Source organism: Rhinatrema bivittatum, chromosome 4 (assembly GCF_901001135.1).
Source record: "Rhinatrema bivittatum chromosome 4, aRhiBiv1.1, whole genome shotgun sequence".
NCBI lineage: Eukaryota > Metazoa > Chordata > Amphibia > Gymnophiona > Rhinatrematidae > Rhinatrema > Rhinatrema bivittatum.
In genome coordinates this window covers 179,602,882-179,628,604 of record NC_042618.1, presented here as the reverse complement: position 1 = coordinate 179,628,604, position 25,723 = coordinate 179,602,882, and the positions used below count along the sequence as shown (strand labels likewise).

General features: G+C 49.5%; 1 protein-coding gene across 2 annotated transcripts in view; it reads right to left on the bottom strand.

The window, feature by feature from the left end:
- ABCA5 (ATP binding cassette subfamily A member 5) overlaps positions 1–25,723 on the bottom strand; it is a 510,372-nt gene that overhangs the window by 213,682 nt on the left and 270,967 nt on the right. For both annotated transcript variants that reach the window (XM_029599288.1, XM_029599289.1), the window contains one exon: positions 13,622–13,735. In XM_029599288.1, coding sequence (XP_029455148.1) covers positions 13,622–13,735 — 114 coding nt within the window. The remainder of the gene's footprint in view (positions 1–13,621; positions 13,736–25,723) is intronic.

Here is a 25,723-nt window from a genome sequence, read left to right as displayed (position 1 = left end):
GCGAAAAGATAAACTGTTTATAATATGCTGCAAAAATTCGCCATAAGCTCTCTTTGTGGAATACTGTTTAGAACTTAACCATGTTCATTTTTTTTTTTTTTTCAATTCTTTATTTATGAATTTTTTTACAGACATGCAAACAAAAATTCAAATCATTACATATATTCAGCATCCCAGTTGAACATTTTTAAGGATCAGGGTTACCTTGCATAATATTGTTCAATAATACAACAAAATATAAGAGAAAGAAACTCAATGTCCCCCTGTATTCCAGTTACAAAACAATATTGGGGAGCCTAATTGAGCAAAAAGAAATAATATATTATAATTAATAGAACATAAATTGCAGATTACGGAGTATATCTCTCTTATCTTAACCAATTACCTAGGATAACATTATGAAGTACTACCCTCTTTTTGTTTCTTGCATTCTTCCAGAAATTTTTCCAAATGCTCTGGATCATAATAAACATATTTTTTACTATCTTTGTACATAATACATTTACATGGAAATCTAACCATTATTTGAATATCAAATGTTCTTGCAACATTGGCTAGTGTTATAAACTTTTTCCGTTTCTGCTGTGTGTCTTTTGAGACATCAGGGTAAACCCATATTTTTTGTCCCAGGGGAGCCTGAGGAAGGTGGTGAGAGGCTTCAGGGGAGCCTGAGGAAGGTGGTGAGAGGCTTCAAGTACCTGGGTCCAGTAGCCTTACCCTGGAATATCGTTTCGAACCCCCGGCAGCGCTCGAAAGACCTAGCCAGCCTGTGGAGGGGGAGAAGGCGGGACTGAGCTACGTGAGTGACGTGAGGGCAGCCCGTGCCCTATAAGAGCAAAGGGCAGACGCTGAACTCCGGGAGCCTGAGGAAGGTGGTGAGAGGCTTCAAATACCTGGGTCCAGTAGCCTTACCCTGGAATATCGTTTCGAACCCCCGGCAGCGCTCGAAAGACTTAGCCAGCCTGTGGAGGGGGAGAAGGCGGGACTGAGCTACGTGAGGGCAGCCCGTGCCCTATAAGAACAAAGGACAGGCGGCGCCCCGCCGTTGCGGCGCGCTGCCTAAGCCGCGCGCTCCGAAGGGGCGTGCGGCTTTGGCCGGCTTAGGCCGGTGAAGGCTGGGAGGCTGCCCTCTATGCTCAATTGTTTTCTCACATCACCTCTTGAACTACGGATTTAATTGCAGTAGTGGGAAGTTGCAGTTTTGTTTTTGTACCAGAGTCTCAAGTTCCTCATGCCGCATACAAAACGCAAGGGCAAAGTTAGGCAAGAAGCCTCAACCCTTGCCAGACCGAGCCCCAAACAAACAATCCTGACAACTTTCTATCCATCTACGGAGCCTTTGACCCCAGAGATTCCCGCTACAGATCCGGTAGGTGAGCAAACTTCAGTTCTGTTGGGAGAAGTGACTCTCAGTCCTGGGGCCCCAATACCACCTATACCACCTGCGAGCGCTACAGAGGTCACTGCAGCAGGCTTGGTAGAGGAACGGTATCCGTTTTTTCAATCAAGCCCGATTGAGGGGGGCAGTGACATGAACGTTCCGCCAGAAAGGGGGAGAAAAGAAAATTCCCCCCCGGAACAGGAGGTATCATACTTCGGAGGTAGTGTTGACCGAAGTATTGGAACACCTGGAGGAAGTATCTTGCCCCCTTTGGGGACTGCTGCTATCCAGAAATTGCCTAATCCTCAGGAATTATTATCTGTATCAGTATTAGAAAAGGGTACAGTGACAATGGAAATGTTATGGCAAGCTATTTCTACGCTTCAAAATAATATTGTGAAATTAAATGGGAATATCAAAGATATGCAAGACGTCCTGCTAAATATAAACCCATTGGTTACAAATTATGGGGTGACCTTGAAAAAAGTTGAAGATGAAATTAATACTGTTAAGAAAGTGCAATCTTCCATTATTCAGGGGGAAATGTTAATTACAAAGAAAGTTGAAAATCTTGAAAACCAAATTAGATATTCTAATTTGAGAATGGTGAACTTCCCAAAGTGTAAAATGGTATCATTAAAAGAACAGCTGAAAAATTATTTTATAGAGATATTACAAATGTCTCCAGATAATTTCCCAGCAATTCTAAGTGTTTACTTTATAAATAAAGATCGAGGTAAAATATCTCCCCCAAATATACAAGAAACATCATTGAATGTAACCGATTTGATTGAGACGTCTTATAGCTCCCAGGTAGAGGAGAGAGGGACCCTTTTGGTAAAATTTGCCTTATCATCAGATAGAGACAAAATACTTAAATTATTTATGTTAAAAAGATCCTCCCTCTACCTGGAACTTAACCATGTTCTAATAATTGATGATCTGTATCCCTTCCTGACTAATCTCGCCTTCTCAAGAGCCATGCCATAAGCAAGAACAGAGATGGGTTTCCCATTACTACTGGTCCCTGGTGAAGGAGACCCTTTATGCCTTGAAAATGCAATGCTAGATCCACTATCAGTCTGCTTAGATCAGCATTCCATTATCTTCACTGCCAGCCTGGTGCCACTAGGACCTCATATACCTACTCCTTCCTGAGCTTCTTTATTACATGGCCTATTGATAGCCAAAATGGGAATGAACATAAAGCAATGTTTCCCTTGGTTACTTCTGTAGCAACGTGTCTATTGCCTGAAGAACCTTGTTTGTCTGTTCTGGTGGGTTGCCATTAGAACCATCAGTGGTTCACCACATTTTGTATTATCTGCTTGAGTGCCCAATGATCTAGTTCCTGGATATATCATATTTCGGCTCAGAAAAACTACTTGTATATTCTCCTGACCTACAATGAGTAATACTGAAAGCTGTTGCAGATTTTTCTCTGACCATGCGAATAGAAGTTCTATTTCCACCAAAGTCCTTTGACTGTGGGTACTCTCTTGTTTGTTTATGTATGCTACTGCTATTGCATAGTCGCATAATACTCTTCCTGCTCCTCACCTCAACATTGACTGAAAATGGAGCAATCATTGCCATATGACTCTTGACTAATTGATTTATGGACCCCATACTCCATCTCTTTGCTCAACCCTGAGTATAATGGTCCTGACAAAGGGCACTCCAATCTCTTAAAACAAGAATCTGTTGCACTGTTCCCTTTAAGCTGAGCACATGAGCAATTGCTCATAAATTTTGGAGTGTTGTTCACAAGTTTTAAATTGTCACTCACATAAATGTTTCTTTGCTGCAGAAATGCAACACTAATACTAGTGCTCAAAAATTGTTGGTTTAAAAAAGTTATTGCTCACACAAAAAAAAATTGGAATATACCTAGTCACTCCTTAGAGGTATCTGTTGTCTTAATATCCAATCTGGGTACTCCTGTGAAATCCCTATCTGCACATTCAGAGAGTTTGTCCACCAACATAAACCCTAACATTATTTTCAAGTGAATTTATAAAGGAATTATGCATGCAAATGTAAAATACTATTATAGTAATTTTTGCATCTAATGCAAGCAAAACCCTACTGACAAATCAAAGGCATATGCTATAACAATTTTCAAAAGTCCACTTCCACGAGTAAAATATTTTTTTTCATGCGTAAAGCCCAGCATTAAACATGCAAATGCTTTTGAAAATCAGGCCCCTAGCATTAATCAGTTTTCTTTGTGACTCGAACCAAAGACAAAACTTGCAAACTCAATTCTGAATTTAGAAGGAGAGCAAAATAAGATTGCTGGCCCCATATTTTTTAATGGAAACTCAGCATCAATACTATAGTCTATTTTAATTTATTTCTCTGATAGGTCTAGCAAAGTCAAATACTTGCTTTTTCTTATTCACAAAATGACTGAATGAAGCAATTCCAATCAAAAATAAGGGAAACGTAAGCCTTTGTTCACCCATATAAAATCCAGAATTGATCTGAAAGGGCCAATTCCCACCCCCCCGCCACGCCCCTAATGATGCGTCGGCCATGACACACCCCTGACACACCCCCCAGGAAAGCCCCGGGACTTACACGCGTCCCAGGGCTTCGCGCTCGCCGGCAGCCTATGCAACATAGGTTCGGCGCGCGCAGGGGGAGCTTGGGGCAGGTTTTCGGGGGGTACGCGCATATCTTATGTACGTACCCCTTTGAAAATCTGCCCCATGTGCTGTTTGAGGCTGCTGTCTTTTAACTGTCACACAGGCTGATTCAGTAAAAGTCGCGGGAGAGCGCCCGCTCTCCTGTGCGCGCGATTCAGGGGGGAAGAGGATGCAAATTAGGGCCCGTGGTAAGAAGAGGCGCTAGGGACACTAGCGCGTTCCTAGTGCCTCCTTTTTGACAGGCGCGGCAGCTGTCAGCAGGTTTGACAGCCGATGCTCAATTTTTCCGGCATCGGTTCTCGAGCCCGCTGACAGGCACGGGTTCAGAAAACGGATGCCGGCATAATTGAGCGTCCGTCTTCCGGGCCGTGGGCACATTTTAAATTTTCACTTTTTTTTTTTTTTTTTACTTTTGGTGCCTCTGACTTAATATCACTATGATATTAAGTCGGAGGGTGTATAGAAAAGAAAATTATTCCTTACCTGCTAATTTTCGTTCCTGTAGTACCAAGGATCAGTCCATACAGTGGGGTTATTTCCCCCTTCCAGCAGATGGAGTCAAATAGAACTTTGAAGGATGTTTCCTTATAAGGTAGTGCACCCTCTACTAATCCTCAGGATGGAGTATATCAAAGCAAAGAGGAAAATCAGGATGGATCAAGAATAGAATTAAGTAACAAATAACAGTGTGCAAAGGGCACAAAACAGTGTCAAACAATAAACTTGCAGAATGAACCATTAACCAGCCAAAGGAAAAAAAACCACTGAAGAACAATTTGAGCAGAGAGGCAATCCCAAACCCAATAAACAGTCAGGGAGGACGTCTGGACTGATTCTTGGTACTACAGAAACGAAAATTAGCAGGTAAGGAATAATTTTCTTTTCCCTGTACGTACTAGGATGAGTCCAGACAGCGGGATGTACCAAAGCTTCCCTACGTAGGGTGGGCCCCGGAAAGCCCTGCTCGAATGACCCTAGAGCCAAAGGAGCCAAAAGTAGGCGACTATATGTGTAGACGATAATGACGAGCAAAGGTATGTACCGATTTCCAAGTTGCTGCTCGACAAATCTCCTGGAACGAGACCAATTGCATCTCTGCCCAGGAAGCAGCCTGAGCTCGAAGAGAATGGGCCTTGACACCCGCCGGAGGTTGTTGACCCGCTCCAATGTAGGCCACCGAGATCGCCTCCTTCAGCCAGCTAGCAATGGTAGTTTTCAACGCCTTGGCCCCCTTCTTCGGACCATGCCAGAGAACAAAAAGATGGTCCGACAAGCGAAAATCATTAGTTACTTCCAGATAGCAAATGAGGATACGCTTGACATCTAGCGTGCGTAGATCCGCCGATGCGTCCGCTGAGAAGGATGGAAGCTCTATCCTCTGATTCAAGTGGAACTAGGAAACCACCTTGGGCAGAAAAGCAGGCTCAGTGCGCAAGGAAACTCCCGAATCCGTAAAACGAAGGTAGGGCTCTCTGCACGAGAGTGCTTGAAGCTCCGAGATTCTGTGGGCAGAACAGATAGCGACAGGAAAACCGTCTTGAGAGTGATATCCTTGAGGGTCGCGGAACGAATGGGTTCAAAGGGTGGTCAGACCAAGATTCAGATTGAGACTCCACGAAGGATAAAGAATGTGGACCGGGGGTTTCATGTGCTTCACCCCCTTGAGGAATCGGATGATATCTGGGTGAGAGGAGAGGGAAGTTCCCTCTCGTTGATGAAGTAGAGAGCCTAGGGCAAAGACTTGCAATCTCAGCGTGTTGTAGGCCAGACCCTTGTCAGGTCCCTGTTGAAGAAAAGATCTGAGCCACCAAGGCGGTCCGTGGCGACAAGGTATGGAGGCACTTTCCATACCCTGATATAGGAGATGGAGGTAGATGTCTTTCTAGCCTTGAGGAAGGTCGAGATAACAGCCTCTGGGTATCCACGCCATCTCAGCAGGCGCCTCTCAAAAGCCAGGCCACAAGACAGAAGTGATCGGCCTGGGCGAAAGATACTGGACCCTGATGCAGCAAGCGTGGAAGGTGACCCAGACGAAGAGGTCCGTCCACTGCGAGGTTGATCAAGTCTGCAAACCACGCGCCACCAGCACTACTGGACCCTGGTGGGACTCTATTCTCTGGAGCACCTTGCTCACTAGAGGCCAAGGGGGAAACACGTAGATGAGAACGTGACGAGGCCAGGGGAGGACTAAGGCATCCACTCCCTCTGCGCTGTACTCTCTTCTGCGACTGAAGAACTGAGCTGCCTTGGCATTCCGGGAGGTTGCCATTAGATCCAGATAGGGGATCCCCTATCTGTGGACCAGGAGATTCACCGCCTCCTCTGAGAGTTCCCGCTCTCCAGAATCTAGATATTGACGACTGAGAAAGTCGGCTTGAATGTTGTCTACGCCTGCGATGTGGGAAGCCGCTAGGCAGGAGAGATGAGTTTCCGCCCATGCCATCAACCTGTCTGTCTCCCGAGAGACATGCCAGCTCCTCGTACCCCCTTGGCGATTGATGTAGGCCACAGTGGTTGCATTGTCTGAGAGTATTCAGACTGCTCGATGATGGATGAGAGGTGGGAAGCGTTTCAATGCCAGACGCACTGCTCTGGTCTCCAAGCGATTGATCGGCCAAGTTGCTTGGGATGGCGTCCACTTCCCTTGCGAAGAACTCATCTGACACACCGCTCCCCAGCCAGAGAGACTGGCGTCCATCATGACAATTACCCATTTTGGGATGTCCACACACCCTGGAGAAGATAAGACAGGTTGAACCACCACGAGAGACTGTCCTTGGCTCCTTGCGAGAGAGGAAGGATGGCTTGGAAGTCCCGAGACACCGGCTTCCAGCGGGAGAGCAAGACACGCTGTAAGGGACGCATATGTGCAAACGCCCAGGGGACCAGATCTATGGTGGAAACCATGGATCCCAGGACCTGGAGGTAATCCCACGCCGTTAGAAGCGAGAGACCAATGAATTGCTGTATCTGAGCTATGAGTGTATGAGCCCTGTCCGGGGGCAGAGACACCTTGCCCAGCGCTGTGTAGAAATGCACCCTCAGGAAGTCCAGAGACTGAGATGGAGAAAGGCTGCTCTTGGCGAAGTTGACCACCCAACCGAGGGAGTGAAGAAGCGTCAACAACTTGTCGACCGCCCGGTGGCACTGGGCTGAGGACTTTGCCTGAATGAGCCAGGCGTCCAGGTATGGGTGCACCAAGACTCCCTCCCTCCGGAGAGCGGCAGCTACTACTATCATAACCTTCATGAAGGTTCGAGAAGCGGTCGCAAGACCAAAGGGTAGAGCCTGGAACTGGAAATGCTGTCCAAGAATCTTGAATCGCAGAAAATGCTGATGCGCTTGGAGGATGGGAATGTATAGATAAGCTTCCATCAGATCCAGGGAGGCCAAACATTCTCCGGAGTGTACTGCCGCTAGGTTTCCATCCAAAAGTGTACTGCGCAAGGTTTCCATCCAAAAGTGGGGAATCTTGAGGGCCCTGTTGACCATCTTGAGATCCAAGATCAGGCAGAAGGAACCTTCCTTCTTGGGGACTACGAAGTATACCGAATAATGTCCCCGGCCTACTTCCGTGGGTGGGGGGGAACCGGGCGAATCACTCTGAGAGCCAGAAGCCTGTCGAGTGTCTGTCGGACTATGAGTTCTTTCTGGACTGGGCCACATGGAGAGAAGAGGAACTTGTCTCTTAGCGGCCAAGCAAATTCTAACGCGTAGCCGTGTCTTAGAATATCCAGGACCCACTGATCTGACGTGATGTTGACCCACACCTCGTAGAAAAGGGAGAGACTTCCCCCTATCCTGGGGATCGGGGAGTGGGCCGGCATAGCTTCATTGTGAAGACTTGGAGGACGTTCCCTGGGCCAGACCAGAGCGGGGCTGTCTTCGGGCACGAAAGGACTGAGTCCTGGATTGAGATCGAGAGGACGGCTGACGAGGAGCTGCAGTCCTTGCCTGGCAGAAACGACGTTGATTCCTGAATCGGCTTCTAGTGAAATTAAAAGACCTAGAAGAATGAAGGCGATCCTCTGGCAGTTTGTGTACCTTATTCTCTCTGAGGGACTTGATAATCTGGTCCAGATCCTCCCCAAATAGTAGCTTGCCCTTGAAGGGTAGGGATCCCAGCTGCAACTTGGAAGAAGAATCCGCCGACCAGTTGCAAAGCCAGAGGAGGCATCTAGCTGAGACTGCAGAAACCATAGATCTGGCCAATACTCTCAGAATGTCATATTCAGCGTCTGCTCCATATGCTATGACGGCCTCCAGGTGATCTGCCTGAAGTGCTTCCTCAAGAGGCAACTCCTGGGAGCTGAGCAGCTGTTGAAGCCAGCGGAGGCCTGCACGCTGAGCGAAGGAACTAAAATGGCCGTCCGGACCCCCAGGGTGGACACCTTGAAAACTCTCAAGATAAACTTCCAGCTTTCGATCTTGAAGATCTCGCAAGGCTGCACCACCCGTACTGGAATGGTAGTTCTTTTTGTCACCACTGAGACTGCAGAATCTACTTTGGGAACCTTAAGAAGCTCCAGGAAATCATCCGGGAGAGGATATAGCTTATCCATGGCTCTGCTGACCTTGAGGGAGGTCTCCGGAGAATCCCATTCCCTGGATAACAGTTGAAGGAATGTGGGATGGGAAGGAAAGGACCTACATGGTGGACGTAGACCAGCCAGAAGGGGGTCCCCTTTCTTCGCTGGTGGATTAGGCTCAAGCGGGTCCTGAGGGGCCTCAATGTCCAATTTCTATAGGATATGTGGAATGAGGGGGGTCCAGCTCATCCCTCTGGAAGATCCGGACTCTAGGATCATCCCCTTCCAATTGAGCCGTAGTTGAAGGTTCATCCGGATCCGGGTCCTGCTGAGGAACAGAGCCCCCCCCCCCCCCCACAGAGGGGTGTACCAAACAGACCCTCGGAGCACTTGAGGTGGTCGGAGGTACCCCTTGTCCCAGGACCACTGACCTTTGGGCACTCCCCATGGTCTGGGCATTTCCTAAGACCTCAGTGGAATCAGCCATTCTGGGTACCTTAGGAGGAGGAGGTCCCGCCAAAAATTCCTGGTGCTGGCCCATTCTGGCCAGGTAAGCACTGTGAAGCAGGAGAACAAAATCCGTGGAAAACGGAGGTGGCCCCGATGGAGGAAGAGTGGGAAGATCCCCTGACGGAGAAAAAGGCTCCAGAGGTGGAACGGGTGTAAAAACCAGCGGCTGAGATGAAAAAGGAGCGTCCTGCTCTTCTCCTGTTAGCGCCGGAGCAGCCGAGTCTGGAGACAAAATGGCCGCTGTTCCCACGGTCAGCGGGATCGGGGCCGGCCCCTGAGCGTTAAGGTGCGCCAGAAGACGAGAACCAGAGTGGCCCGGCAGTTGAAAGGGTCCCTCCCCACCAGGGAGGCAAGCTGTGCAAATCCTCTCGTGGGAGAGCCTCAACCTGGGCTCTCCACAAGCGCAGCACCTGGACGAACGAGGCATGGGGAACCCAGACGGAGCCGCGAGGGAACCAGCTGTTCTTAACGCAAGAAACAGGCAAGGTTTAAAGCTGTGGGAAGCGGGGAAAACCTCTGCTTCAGCCTGTTCTTCCTCTCGCTCACCAGGTTCGTGGCTGTAAGAAGCGGGTAATAGCCTCCGCTTCAGTCCTGCTCTCTCTCTATCCCTCAGCGACCCACAGATAGAGGCACAGAGGAATAACACTTCTCTGTGCCGGTTGCCCTGAGGAAAATGGCGTCTCAGGGACAGTGGGTCGGATAGCAGCCACAGGGGGGAGAGGTCGGCACCACCGACTTGCACCCCGGAGAGAGGAAATAACCTGTCAAAAGGAAATAAATACAAACTGACCCCGACAACAGAGGTGGGAGGGGTGGGGAGAGTTGCAAATAGTACTGCCTGCAAGCTATAGAATGCTCCCACTAAAACAGGAGCAGAGGCTACAGGAAAGCTCTCCAATAATTGCCTCAGAAAATTCAAAATTCAAAGATTTTTTTTTTTCTAATTAGACTTGATCCATCCAAAAGAAAGGAAAGCTGAGGAAAATAGAGAAAATTCTTAAATAGCTTTCTAGTCATCTCAGTGGGAATGAAAGTCACCACTGTCATCTGCTGGAGTCAAGAGAATACTGAGGATTAGTAGAGGGTGCATTACTTTATAAGGAAGCATCCTTCAAAGTTCTATTTGACTCCATCTGCTGGAAGGGGGAGATAACCCCACTGTCTAGACTGATACTGGTACGTACAGGGAAAAGCAGTTTTTTCTAGGGATGTGAATCGTTTTTTGACGATTTAAAATATCGTCCGATATATTTTAAATCGTCAAAAATCGTTAGAGCCACGATACAATAACAATTCCCCCGATTTATCGTCAAAAAATCATAAATCGGGGGAATGGGGAGGGGAAGGGAGAGGGCGGGAAAACCGGCACACTAAAATAACCCTAAAACCCATCCCGACCCTTTAAAATAAATCCCCCACCCTCCCGAACCCCCCCCCCCCAAAATGCCTTAAATTACCTGGGGTCCAGCGGGGGTCCGGAACCACCTCCTGCAGTTGAATTGTGTTGTCTACGGCCGGCGCCATTTTGCAAAATGGCGGCGCAAAATGGCGCCGGCAAAATGGCGCCGGCCGTAGACAACACGATTCGACCGCAGGAGGTCGTTCCGGACCCCCGCTGGACTTTTGGCAAGTCTTGTGGGGGTCAGGAGGCCCCCCCAAGCTGGCCAAAAGTCCCTGGGGGTCCAGCGGCGGTCCGGGAGCGATCTCCTGCTGCGAATCGTTTTTCTGTACGGAAAATGGCGCCGGCCATACGCTTCTTAAGGTTCCCAAAGTAGATTCTGCAGTCTCAGTGGCGTATGGCCGGCGCCATTTTCCGTACGGAAAAACGATTCGCGGCAGGAGATCGCTTCCGGACCCCGCTGGACCCCCAGGGACTTTTGGCCAGCTTGGGGGGGCCTCCTGACCCCCACAAGACTTGCCAAAAGTCCAGCGGGGGTCCGGAAGGACCTCCTGCGGTCGAATCGTGTTGTCTAGGCCGGCGCCATTGCAAAATGGCGCCGGCCGTAGACAACACGATTCGACCGCAGGAGGTCCTTCCGGACCCCCGCTGGACCCCAGGTAATTTAAGGCATTTGGGGGGGGGTTCGGGAGGGTGGGGGATTTATTTTAAAGGGTCGGGGTGGGTTTTATGGTTGTTTTAGTGTGCCGGTTTTCCCGCCCTCCCCCCCACTGGACCCCAGGTAATTTAAGGCATTTTGGGGGGGTTCGGGAGGGTGGGGGATTTATTTTAAAGGGTCGGGGTGGGTTTTAGGGATGTTTTAGTGTGCCGGTTTTCAATTTACACGATTTTCACGATATTTTAAAACCCCAAACGGCAACGATCCGATTCCCTCCCCTTCCCAGCCGAAATCGATCGTTAAGACGATATATGACACGATTCACATCTCTAGTTTTTTGTGCTTTTCTGTACACTTCCCCGGTGCCGGCCGAAATTAGCGCCTGCCTTTGGCTGGCGTTAATTTCTAAAAGTAAAGGGGTAGATTTTTAAAGTTATGTGCGGGCATAGATTTGTTCGCGCAACCCGGCGCGAACAAATCTACGCCCGATTTTATAACATGCGTGCGCAACCGCGCGCATGTTATAAAATCCAGTGTCGGCACGCGCAGTGGGGGTGCACAATTGTGCAACCTGCGTGCGCCAAGCCGAGCAGCCTGCCTCCGTTCCCTCCAAGGTTGCTCCGAGAGGGAAGTTTTTTTCTGGCCCCCCCCACCTTCCCTCCCTTCCCCTACCTAACCCACCCCCCAGCCCTAACTAAATCCCCCCCCCCTAACTTTGTTCAGAAAGTTACGCCTGCCTGAGGCAGGTGTAACTTGCGTGCGCCGGCCAACTGCCAGCGCGCCATTCCCCGACCCGGGGGCTGGTTCAGAGGCCTCAGCCCTGCCTCGGAACGCCCCCGGAACGCCCCCGAATGCTGTGCCGCCCCCGACAAGTGTCCCGGGGTTTTGCGCGCGCCGGCAGCCTATGCAACATAGGCGCGCAGGGTTTTTTAAATCTGCCCCAAAATGTGCGGCTTCGCTGCACATTTTGCTTTCTGAATCGCGCGAGAATAACTAATAGGGCCATCAACATGCATTTGCATGTTGCGGGCACTATTAGTTTCGGGGGGGGGGTTGGCCGCGCGTTTTTGACGCGCTATTACCCCTTACTGTATAAGGGGTAAAGCTAGCACGTCGAAAACGCATGTCCAAACCTGAACTGTATTGGCCCGATTGAGAGAACAGCAATGGTCGCATTCAGTCATGTGAGCTAGTACATGGTAATCCACAGAAAATCTCTTCTAGCCTTAGAAAACCACGTTCAATACAAACTGAAAGTATCTTTTCCCTTTCCTTTTTTTTATGGTAGCCTATCTGACTTACCTTAGCCAGCTGAAAGCTCTGTTCTTTTTCTGCTTTTAAATAGATTAAAGGCAATTTGAATAATAAAAGAAAGTTACCTTCTCTTCTTCTCAACTGTTCTTTTATTGCTCAACCTACTACCACATTAAAGGGATGGCAGCCCTTGAGTTAGTCCACTGGCTTTGAGTCCTGACAAGAGGTGGTGAGCTTTCAAATTGTTAACAGCACTGCAAGGCTTATTAATTGCAGGAGCTTGGCCTCCACAAGCATTTCAGCTAAGAGAATAAGCAGATGTTCCTTTTTAGAAAAATGCCTGCTCAAACTACACATTTAGGGTTCTCCTAGAGAAAAACAAACCCCATCACATGGGCAGTGAGCTATGTTGGTCTCCTGGCTCGCTTCACTACAGAGAACAATCTGCAGGAGCTTGGCCCTTAAGATAAATTTGACTGAAAAATAGTTTAAGTGCTCTATCATACCCATGAAATAGCCATAAAAATTATCTTCAATTAAAAAAACCAGGTTGAGGCTTATCCACAACCGTTTATCCAATAGCTGGATGTACAGAACACTGGGTACACTGGCTATATCTGGTTCCATGCATGACATATGTACAAGGTGATATCATCAACAATACAACTCTGCCTCCAACTGCTAGATGAGGAGACTAAACCAACATCTTCTTGACTGATGGAGAAGGAGGAATGGCTTTTTGCTGGAGCTGCACCGTGGCAATTACCATGATAATTCATGGAAAAAGTTGTGCCCTTTAACTCCATCTGCTAGGGGGAGATAACCCACACATCTGAACTGAAATAGCAGGATGGGAAGGAAAGAGACATGTAAATACCTCCAAGATTTTCATGCAGAGGAGGCAGGCCTCTTTCAAAGGAAAGCAGGCTCTAGAATAAGGGTTCATGGGATAAGGGTGAAAGGGGGTAGACTCAGGAATAATCTAAGGAAATATTTCTTTACAGAGAGGATAGTAGCTGCATGGAACAGCATCCCAGAGGAGTTGATGGAGAAAAGGACAATATCTGAATTCAAGAAAGCATGGGATAAACACAGAGAATCTCCGAGGGAGTGGTAGGGATGATAAAGCTAAATAATTAGTGTGGATAGGCAGACTAGATAGAAAAGACATTACGACCTGACACCATATTTCTATGAATTAAGATCATAATTTTCAATTGAGGGTTCACTGTTACTCACCAAAGAAAATATAAATGACCAAAACTCTTGTGTGTTGTTCACCTTTTTGGAAGTGAACGAAACCACATAGGTGAACAGCACGACAGCTGGCACATAGCCGATAAGACAAAAAATCTGAAAAGTAAAAAAAAAAAAGAAACAGGTTATAGGTAACTTCACAAACGATTGTATATGCCAAACATTACCATGTTTAAGGTGAACCTAAGTTTGTAAGGTGCTTTCCAAAATATCCTGTTCATATTTCCAACATATAAAAGACATAAGGGTCTATTTATTAAGCTGCATTAAATTGTATGAATGAGGTCACCAGACACCATTTCAACTGTCAACACCAGAACTGAGGACTGCTTCCAGTCCTCAATGTTCACTTGTAAGACTGCTGACAAGAGTAGGTAGTGCGGGTGTAATCAGCCCCCAAAAAAGGCTTTCATGCTGTTGAGGAAGGGGCATTTTCTGGCCCACTAGGGGATCTCCTTGCTGCTTTGCAGGGGTAAAGGGGTGGGGAAGGACTCAGGCTACTTATCCTGGGCCTTCAGCGGGGAGCTCATAGGCCCTCATGTTAGCCTATCAAGCAGATGGTACAACAGTTAATCTAAACAGACACTTCATAGAGCTGCAGTGAATAATAATTTTGAGTGTGTGACCTCTTTACAGGAATGCAATTATCATGATATTGAGTGGGGGGAGAGGGAGGGAATCCTAGGCCCCATTAGACTCTTCTATACTGGAAAAGCAAAGTCTAATGTCTCTTTAAATGTCACAAACATCAATTAGGAGCAATTTTCAGAAAGCCTATGCAGACACAAAGTCTGCAGGTAGTTTCCCTTTGAAAACTGCCTGTGGGTATAAAGTGCCAGCAGACTTTGCACTGGCTTTTTCTGAAGGCATAGTTTTTCTGGAAAAGAATCCTGTCTCCAGGACTGCCTGCCCTCTCTCTGGCTAAAAAGTATATAAGCTGTGGGAGGCCAAGCATAACTTTATCTGGACTGAGGACAACCTTCAGACAAGCCAATTTACATGGACAAATGCCTTTGAAAATTGTCTGCAATGAGGGTAATTTTATAACTACCCGCATAGGGCTAAGATCTGTGGATACTTTTTGCCTGCAGACTTTAACCCAGATTTTCAAAATGGACTAATGAGCGCTTTGAAAATTTGTAGGTTCACTGGGAATGCATGTAGACATGCCTACATAAAAATATACCTCGGAAGCAGGTGTAACTTTGTACGTGTAGCTTTATGCGCATACTTTCAAAAATCTAAAGTATGCACGTAAATCTTCTCTCTACCCAAACTCCGCCCCTTTGAATACCTATTTCAAATGCAGGTAAAAGTACTTGTGAAATCAGGTTTATCTGAAAAAATGTCTCCAACCCCCACCTCAAGGGAATGTGTGAAATTACTACTTACCTGATAAGTTCCTTTCCTCTAATGAGGGCAAGCCAATCCCCACAAGTGGGATAGTACCTCTTCCAGCAGATGGAAATAGAGTAAAAAGCTGACGTCATGGATATATATCCCTGCCCCAACATCAGCCCACCAATATCCTCTGGAAAAGCCAAACTCTGGACAAACTGATTAAACTAAAAAATGATTATTAACAATCAACCACTCATGCTACCAACCAATAGGGAACTCTGAGCTCAGCCAAAAGAATAAAATTATTTACTAAACTGAATGGCTGGTTAAGCCACTTATCAGTCTTCAAATGAAAAGCAGGAACAATACTCTGCAATGTCCTCACTGAAAGGTGAACCAAGGTAACAATACAGCAGGCAAGGGTGGGTCGGGGATTTATTTTTTATTTAAAAAAAATTTTTGTATACCACTTTTAAATAAATATCATAACCCTCATTAGAGGGAATTATCAGATAAGTAGTCATTTCTCCTTCCCCTGAATTCAGGCAGGCCAGTCCCCACCAGTGGGATGTACCAAAGCTACTCCCACACAGGGTGGGAAGCTTTTCGCAGTCCAATCAACACCACCTGCGTGAATGCAGCATCCTCCCAAGCCTGAACATCCAAGCGGTAATGCCTAGAAAAGGTGTGCAATGATGAGCACGTCGCCGTTCGGCGAATCTTGACAGGTGATAATAATCGAAGTTCCACCCATGATACCACCTGAACCCTCGTGAAATACGAACTAATCTGCTTTGGCAAATGAATCTCTGCATCCACATAAGTGGCCATAATGACCTCCTTAATCAAAAGGTCTATAATCACCCGTGTCGCTGGAGCACCCTGTTTGGTGCCACCATGGAGCACAAACAGGCTATTAGACTTCCAGACAGATCTAATAACCTCCACGTACTGCAGCAAATGTCGCTTGACATCCAAGGTACACAAAAGAAGATACTCGCTTTCATCTCTATCCCTGTCCAAAGTAGACAGGAAATAGATTGATTCAAATAAAACTCCAAAACCAGTTTTGACAATAAAGAGGGCACAGTGCGAAACTGTACCAATCCTGGAGTCATATGCAAAAAAGGATCACAGCAAGAAAGGGCCTGCAGTTCAGAAATCCAATGTGCAGAACAGATTCCCACCAGAAAAACTGACTTCAAGGTAAGCAGCCACAAGCAAAGACCACACAGCGGCCGAAAGTTAGACCTGACAAGAAGTCCAGGACCAGATTAAGGTCCCACAGAGGCACCAGAAGCCCCAAAGGAGGATGAAAATGCTTAACTCCCTTCAAACAGTGAGATACATCAGGATGGGAAGACAAAGGCCCATCATTGACTCGCCCACTATAACAAGTGAGAGCTGCTACTTGGACCTTCAAGGTGTTAAGAGCCAGTCCTTTACGCAATCCATTTTATAAGAATTCCAAAATTAAGAGAATCTTCACCTTGAGAGTCTGAGAACCTTGTTCAGTACACCAGGCCTCAAAAACTCTCCAAACTAACAAATGCCTGAGATGTAGAAAATTTCCTGGCCTGAAGCAAAATGGAAATCTTGGCAGGCGAATAACCACATTTCAATAACCGAGCCCTCTCAATGGCCAAACCGTAAGACAAAACAACTCGAATCGATGTGCAGAATGGGTCCCTGCCGCAACAGATTCTTCTGAGGTAGTATCCTGAGGGGACTGCCCACCAGCAGTCTCTACAGATCGGCATACCGTGGCCTCCAGGGCCAATCTGGAGCCACCAAAAGGACTGCGTCAGCTTGACTTGCAATATTCTGAATGATCCTGCCTATCAGGGGCCAGGGCGGGAAGGCAAACAGCAAGCTACCCCTTAGCCACATCTGAACAAGAGCATCGATGCCCAGTGCTTTCGGGTCTCGTCTGCAACTGAAAAACCGCAGAACGTTCGTTTTGTCGGAGGTTGCAGCAAGTCTATGTATAGACAGCCCCAGCGCTCCATAATGAGCTGAAAAGCGTTGCCCGTTGGGCTCCCACTCTCTTAATTCCAAGTTCTTCCTGCTGAGAAAGTCAGCTATGACATTGTCCTTTCCGGCAATGTGAGAGGCAGAAATGCTTAGCAGATGTTGCTCCACCCACACCATGAGCATATCTATCTCCTTCGACACCTGTTGACTCTTGGTTCCGCCCTGATGACTGATGTAGGCCACCATCATCGCTTTGTCTGATATTACCCAGACCACCTGAGCCTCTAGATGCTCGGCGACCTGCAAACACACCAAATGAACCACCTGAGCTTCCAAGTGGTTGATGATCCACTGCTGCTCCTCAGCCTTCCAGCGACCTTGCACCATCAACTCCTGATAATGAGCCTCCCAACCCAGAAGGCTTGCATCCGTTGTGAGCACTAACGAATCCAGTGTTTCCAAGGAAACTCCCTTCCTGAGATGATCTAACTGCAACCACCACTGTAACTGGGCGCTCACCTCTAATGGCAGGAGACGTGTCACAACATAGTCCTGTGATTGTGGTCTCCAGCAGTAAAGCAATGGGCATTGAAGAGGTCGTATATGAACTCTTGCCCAGGGAACTACCTCCAATGTGGCTGTCATTAAACCCCAGACCCCTAAAATAAGACCATATTGTCAGGCGAGCAGCGCTTATCAGGGTGTGAACCTGAGCAATCAACTTTTGAATCCTACTCTCTAGTAGAAATACCCTGCCCTGCTTCTTAACGAATACTCCAACATCTGATACTGCAGTAAACTGCTCTTGGCTAGCTTCACACTCAGCCTAGCTCTTGTGGTAAGAAGACTACCTTGCCCGGAAACTTTCTTCCATGCTCTTGGCTCGAATCAACCAGTTGTCCAGATATGGGTGTACCAGAGTGCCGTCCTTTCACAAGATCTCCACTACCACCAGCATGGTCCTTGGCGCAGTGGCCAACCCAAAGGGCAAGGCCTGAAACTGGTAATGGAGACCCAGAAAGGCAAACCGTAGGAACCACTGATGTTTCCGGTGAATGGGAATGTGCAGATATGCTGCCATCAGATCCAGAGACATGAGGTATTCCCCTGATTGTACTGCCATGACAACAGAGCATACAGTTTTCATGTGGAAATGAGTGACCCACAAATGACGACAGACTCCCTTGAGATCCAGGATGGATCAAAAGGACCCTTCTTTCTTGGGTACGACAAAATAGATGGAATAGTGGCCCGTATTTTGCTGCAATTCAGGAATGGGAATAACGGCCTTCAGGGCTAACAGCCTTCTCAATATAGTGTCCACTGCTACCCTCATCTGAGGGGATTTGCATGGAGATATCATAAAGGCATCCAGAGGAATGCGAAGAAATTTTAGAGCACAGCCATCTCAAATTACTTCCAGGACCCACTGGTCCGATGTGATCTGGATCCACCTCTGATAATAGCAAGACAGATGGCTGCCTATCTCCTGCACCAGGAGGTGAGTCCGCAGACCTTCACTGAAAAGGACGAGAGGCTCCACTCCCAAAGCCTGCATCTTTCCAAGGCCTTTTGGGGTGAAAGGACTGAGACCTACCGAAAGGACGGGATCTCTGAGAAGAAGCTCCCCTATAAGTAGTCATGAGCAGCCACTTGCCCAAAAGGGTCGAGAAGCCAGCTTCTTATCCTCTGGCAAACGAGGGACCTGGGCCTCCCCCCCATCTGTTTGCCATCTTTTCCACTCACTGACAAATAAAAGGGAACCCTTGAAGGTCAGCTTGGTGAGATTGGACTTAGACACAGTGTCAGCCTTCCAATTACACAGGCACAGCTGCTGTCTAGTCGCTATTAAAGAAGCAACTCCTCTGGCAGCTGTGTGAACCAGGTCACATCCCCCATCAGCCCAGAAGGCAGCCCACGGGTTCTATCACCAAAAGTGCACTGCCACAATCTTGAGAAAGATGCATGCTAGCTCAAGCCACCAAGGCACCTCAAGAAGCAATCTGCAAATTCATCGCCATGGCCTCAAAGGCTTATTTAAGGATAGCCTCAATGCTCCTATCCTGAACATCCTTTAGAGCTGCCCCTCCTTCCACTGGGATGGTGGTTCACTTAGTGACCAAACACACCAACATATTCACTTTTGGGAAATGCAACTTCTCTCTGATCTGTGGATCCAAAGGGTATAAACCTGCCAGGGCGCTCCCCCTCACCTCTTTAAAGGTCACCTTTGGTGCACTCCATTCAAGTTTAATCAACTCTTGAATAGCTTCCAGGAGGGGAAAGAAACATGAAAGCTTGCATAGGGTGACCAATATGGGGTCCTTCTTCTGCATACCCGAAGAGTCACTCCCAGCTACTCCAAGGGTCTTCAGAGTCTGAGAGGTCAGACCCGGCAACTCATCTCTGTGAAAGAAATGGAAGAGTTCTATGTGGCTCTAAATCTGGAGGAATATCTCCTTCCTCAAGGAGGGAGCAACCCAAATCATTATTAGTGTCATCTTGATCCACATCAACTCGAACACCGTCAGGATGTGCAATGCCACGGCGTTTGCCCATGGTGACAGACACAGGCGAAAGGAAAATTAGTTCTTACCTGTTAATTTTCGTTCCTGTAGTACCACGGATCCGTCCAGACAGTGGGTTGAGCCTCCTTTCCAGCAGGTGGAGACAGACTAAAACTTGCAGGATGCCCTATATCAGGACAGAGCCTATCCTCTAACCCTTCAGTATAACGAATGTCAAAGCATAAAACAATAAACCCAAGAATAGGATCAAGCAAGTAAGCAAAAAGCTCAATGGAGCAACCATAGATTAATGTAGAAGCATGGTATACCTATACGCTCTTGCATAAACTTGGCATAAAATAACCACCAAGGCTTCCGGTGTAAATGCTCAGTAATCTTGCACCAAGGAAAATATGAAAATCTGCAGACCTGCAAGAAAACAAGCTTCGAGAGGACAGAAGACAGACAGGGAAGGGCGTCTGGACTGATCCGTGGTACTACAGGAATGAAAATTAACAGGTAAGAACTAATTTCCCTTTCCTGTACGTACCCGGATCAGTCCAGACAGTGGGATATACCAAAGCTTCCCTAAACTGGGTGGGACCGAGACAGTCCCGCTCGAAGCACTTGCCGCCCAAAGGAACCGAACACCGGAGCGTGCACATCCAGACGGTAGTGCCGAGCAAAAGTGTGCAGAGACGTCCAAGTGGTGGCCCTGCAAATCTCCTGTGGGGAGACAGATTGACTCTCCGTCCACGAAGTAGCCTGAGAACACAGAGAATGGGCCTTCAGACCCTCAGGAAGCGGACGACCTTGACAAAGATACGCCGAGGAAATGGCTTCCTTCAACCACTGCGCAATTGTGGTCTTAGAAGCCCGCTTACCGCAGTTGGGACCACTCCAAAGGACGAAGAGATGGTCCGATACCCGGAAGTCATTGGTGACCTGGAGATAGCGAAGCAAGACTCGTTTCACATCTAGCTGACGAAGGTGCCACCCGCCGTACCCGCAATCTCCTCCGGAGAGAACGCTGGGAGTATGACCGACTGGTTGACATGAAAAGCGGAGACAACCTTAGGCAAGAAGGAAGGAACTGTCCTGAGAGAAACCCCGGAATCGGAGAAATGCAAGAAGGGCTCCCGACAGGACAGCGCCTGAAGCTCGGAAATACGGCGAGCAGAGGAAATAGAGACCAGAAAGACAGTCTTTAGAGTAAGATCCTTGAGCGTAGCGTGGCGAAGAGGCTCGAAGGGAGCCGCACAGAGAGCACGAAGGACTAGGTTGAGACTCCACGACGATCACTTGGCCCGAGAGGGGGGGGGTGGAGGTGTCTAACACCCCTCAGGAAACGAATCACGTCAGGGTGAGCAGCTAAGGCATGACCGTCCACCCGACCCAGGAGAGAGCCGAGAGCCGAGACTTGAACGCGTAGAGAACTGAAGGAGAGGTCCTTAGAGAGACCCTTCTGAAGAAAAGAAAGAATCAAAGGAATCGAGGCGGAGTGCGCAGGGACACCCGCCTCTGTACACGCGGACTCAAAAACTTTCCAGATGCACACATAGGCCAGAGAAGTCAACTGCTTCCGGGCTCGCAGCAGGGTGGAGATGACCTCCTCCCTTTAACCTTTGCACCTCAGGCGACACCGTTCAAAAGCCAGGCCGCAAGACAGAAGCGATCGGCCTGGTCGAAAAATACAGGCCCCTGCCGGAGGCGACGAGGGAGATGACCGAGGTGCAGGGGCCCGTCCACCGCTAGATTGATGAGATCCGCGAGCCACGGCCTTCGCGGCCACTCGGGAGCGACGAGAATCACCGGACCCCGGTGGAGCTCGATTCTCCTGAGAACTTTCCCCACCAGTGGCCACGGGGGAAACACATACAGAAGGACGTCCGCTGGCCAAGGTAGAGCCAGAGCATCCACGCCCTCTGCGCCGTGCTCCCTCCAGCGGCTGAAGAATCGATTGGCCTTGGCATTGCGCAGAGTCGCCATGAGGTTGAGGTGAGGAGGACCCCACCTGTCCACTATCAGAGCCATGGCCGCGTCCGAGAGCTCCCACTCTCCCGGATCGAGCGACTGCCGGCTGAGGAAGTCGGCTTGAACATTGTCTTTTCCAGCGATGTGAGAAGCCGCAAGGCACTGTAGATGACGCTCTGCCCAAGCGAGGAGACGGCTGGCTTCTAAGGCTACCAGGGGATTGCGAGTGCCCCCTTGGCGATTGATGTAGGCGACTGTGGTGGAGTTGTCAGACAGAACTCGTACCGCCTTGCCGCGGATCAGGGGAAGGAACTCCTGAAGGGCCAGGAGGACCGCCAAAGTTTCCAGTCAATTGATGTGCCAGCGTGACTGAGTCTGGGACCATGTCCCCTGGGTGGACTGAGAAAGGCAGACCGCACCCCAGCCCAACAAGGGGTTGGGCTGGGGGATAGTAACCACTCCCAGCGTGGTTACTATCGTCCACTGTGGAGCTTGAAGAGGCATCCCTTGTAGGAGATGAGGAAGAGACAGCCACCACTGTAACTCGTCGGTAGTAGACTCCAAGAACGGAAGGACTACGTGGAACTGCTCCGACACTGGTTGCCAACGAGACAGCAAAGCTTTCTGTAATGGACGCATATGAGCAAAAGCCAAGAGGACCAGATCGATGGTAGAAGCCATGGAGCCCAGGACTTGGAGATAATCCCAGGCTGTCGGGGAAGATAGCGCAATCAGATTCTGGACCTGATCGATCAGCTTGAGGGCTCGCGCCCGAGGTAAGAATACCTTGCCTACTCGGGTGTCGAAGTGTGCTCCCAGAAATTCCAACTCCTGGGAGGGCTGAAGCTTGCTCTTGGAAAAGTTCACTATCCACCCGAGAGAGGCAAGGAGCTCCAAGACGCGATCCATCGCCCACCGGCAAGAGGTCTCCGACTTGGTCCTGATGAGCCAATCGTCCAGATAGCGATGGACGAGAATCCCCTCCCGGCGCAAGGCCGCTGCCACTACTACCATGACCTTCGTGAAGGTGCGAGGAGCGGTCACGAGGCCGAAGGGGAGAGCTGGAAACTGGAAGTCCTGGTTGAGAATGTGGAATCGGAGATACTTCTGGTAGTCGCGGTGGATGGGAACATGAAAATATGCTTCTGCGAGATCGAGGGAAGCAAGGAACTCTCCGGGATGGACCGCCGCAATGACCGCCCGTAGGGTTTCCATGCGGAAGTGGGGGATCTTGAGGGCCTGATTGACCCTTTTGAGGTCCAGGATTGGGCGAAAGGACCCGTTCTTTTTTGGCACGGTGAAGTAAATAGAATACTGGCCAGCGCCAATTTCCCCTTTTGGGACTGGGACCACCGCCCCCAGATCCAGAAGCTTGGAGAGAGTCTGGACCACCATGTCCCTCTTGGCCCGGCCGCAAGGGGAGAACAGAAAGAGATCTGGAAGTTCCCTGACGAGGTCGAAAGCGTACCCGTCTCTGATAATGTCGAGGACCCATTGATCCGACGTGATTTTGACCCATTCCTCGAAAAACAGGGAGAGGCGTCCGCCGAGGTAAGGGACCGAGGAATGGGTCGGCTGAACTTCACTGCGTGGCAGGTTTAGCGGTGGTATGCACGGGCTGGCCCTCGCGAAAAAGGCCGCCTGCCACGAAAGGACTGCGACCAGGACTGCTCACGAGAGGACCCCCTCACAGCACCGCCCCGCCCGCGAGAAGCAGAGCGACGCTGACCCCTGAAGCGAAAGCAAGAAGTCGTGAAGGACCGAGAAGACTTAAGGCGGTCCTCTGGAAGCTTATGGACCTTGTTGTCAGCCAAGGAGTCCATAAGCTTGTCGAGATCCTCGCCAAAGAGCATCTTACCTTTGAAGGGAAGCGTGCCCAGCCGGGTCTTCGAGGACTGATCAGCCGACCAGTGGCGTAGCCAAAGGAGCCTCCGGGCAGCCACTGCCGAAACCATTGCCTTCGCCTGCACACGGACCAAATTGTAGAGGGTGTCTGACACGTAAGCGATTACCGCCTCCAGACGTTTGGCTTGTTCTGCCTCACCTGGCGGAAGCTCCCGGGCGCAGAGTAACTGTTGTACCCACTGGAGACCCGCCCGCATCATGAGACTGCTACAGCAAGACGCCCAAACCCCGAGGGCCAGGACGTCAAAGATGCGCTTCAGGTGAGCCTCCAGCTTACGATCTTGAGAATCCTTCAAGGCCGTGGAACCTTCCACCGGAATCGTGGTGTGCTTGGCCACTGCAGAAACATAAGAATCCACCGATGGATATCGCAGCAGCTCCAAGCCCCCTTCCGGGAGGGGATAGAGCTTATCCATCGCACGCCCCACCCGGAGCGCACCCTCAGGAGCCTCCCATTCCCGCAGGATAAGGAGCTTAAGCATGGGGTGGAAGGGAAAGGCCGAGGCCGGAGCCCGGAGCCCTCCCAAAACCGGGTTCATATCCGTAGGGAGTGAGGCCATGAGATTATCCACGGAGGGACTTTCCAGACCCAGCTCCTCCAAAACAAAAGGGGGGAGGGGCTCTAACTCCTCCTTACGAAAAAGACGAAGGGCTCTGGAGTCATCCCCCTCTAGGGGGGGGGGCATCCGCTGAATCCGAGGAAGCAGCGGGGTCCGAGGACCTGGGAGACACCGGGGGGGGGGGGGGGGGGGCACCCCCGGGACCACCCGCACCCGAACCGGTCCCTGAGGCTCCGCAGCCGGTCCAGTGGTCAACGGCGCTGAACGAGGGATTTTTGGTGGGGGGGGGCAAGGGGGGGGGCAGTCATCCAGCTCATGCAGGCTAGCTAGATAAGACTTGTGCATGAGGAGGACGAAATCAGCGGAAAAAGGGACCCTGGATTTGCTGGGGGGGGGGAGGGAGAGGGGGGCGAGGGAAGGTCAGGAACCCCCTCCTGGGGACCCGCAGGGCCAAATCGGGGGTTAAATCAAAAAAATCCGGCCCCCCCAGCCCCAGGGAGCACTGAAAACGGCCCCGATGAAAAATCCAAGATGGCGGCCGTTCCTGGGCTCTGCCGACCTGGGAAAGGCCTAGCCATGCCGGGAGGAGTGGAGCCCCGGGCTAAATTTGCTTGTCCTGCCGAGGAGGGACCTTCCCCACCCAGCAGGCAAGCAGTGCAGAAGCCCTGACGCGAAAAACGCGAAGAGGACAGCCCACAAGAAAGACAGGCTGTCAGCCGAGACATAGCTAAACCTTGGCTGAAGAAAAAAAAGTTGAAAAAAAGCTTGATTGACAGCACAGCAGGAGAGAGCAGGCGGGAAACCTGCTGCCTTCTGCTTCTCTGACTGCCGGATCTAGCCCTACTCTGATCAGAAAAAAATAAAAAAGCTGGTCAACTGCTGCAAATAAGTTAGAGGTAGGTGAATACCTGCAACTTATTGAAGTTTAACACCTTTTATCTCCTTTTTTTTTTTTTTTTACTGAGCGCAGCAGCGGGTGTAAAACCCTCTTGGCAGCCAGAGGGGGAACGAGGCCCAGAGAGCATCGGTCCCACACCTGGAAGCGTCCACGGACTCAGGACTATGCAGGGAACCCCCTCCTGCAAAAGGGGACAAGCCCCCCTGAGCCGGGCAAGAGCTGGGAGACGGACGTCTCCCACACAAAAGCACTAAAGAAGGCAGAAATTTCCTTCAGAGATCCTGCTTTTTTTTTTTTTTTTTTAAAACAAGAACCAAAGGAAGTACTTGCTTGAGCCTAAAGAGAAAGAAGAGGCTGACTAGCCTACAGCAGAGAACCGAAGGGGAGATGCTGCACCTGCTGGAGACAGACGAATACTGAAGGGTTAGAGGATAGGCTCAGTCCTGATATAGGGCATCCTGCAAGTTTTAGTCTGTCTCCACCTGCTGGAAAGGAGGCTCAACCTACTGTCTGGACTGATCCGGGTACGTATAGGAACTGTGAGTATGTGATCCTGATTTAGAAGGTATTGCCGACTCATAAGGAGATTCCTGTAGAAAGTTTTTTAATCCCTGTAAGAATTCCACCCAGGAAAAGGAAGATGTCTCCATATCAGGCCCACAGGCCCGAGCTTGACATCCTAAGCATGAGTCTCCTCTGAAGACGACTCAGCCAGCGGATCAACCGAAGGAGGGGACACTCTTGTCTTGTTGCCCTCGGCTCCACTCCCCTCAGACTAAGGGGATGGACCATCGTCGGCAAAATCAGAAGGCGGCAAATCTCCTCTAGCATCCAGGCAGCACTGACACAAGTGTGTAGAAAGGTCTGGCTGTATCGCCTTGTGTGTCATGCAGCACAAGTAGCTAACCGCTTTGACTTCTTTGGC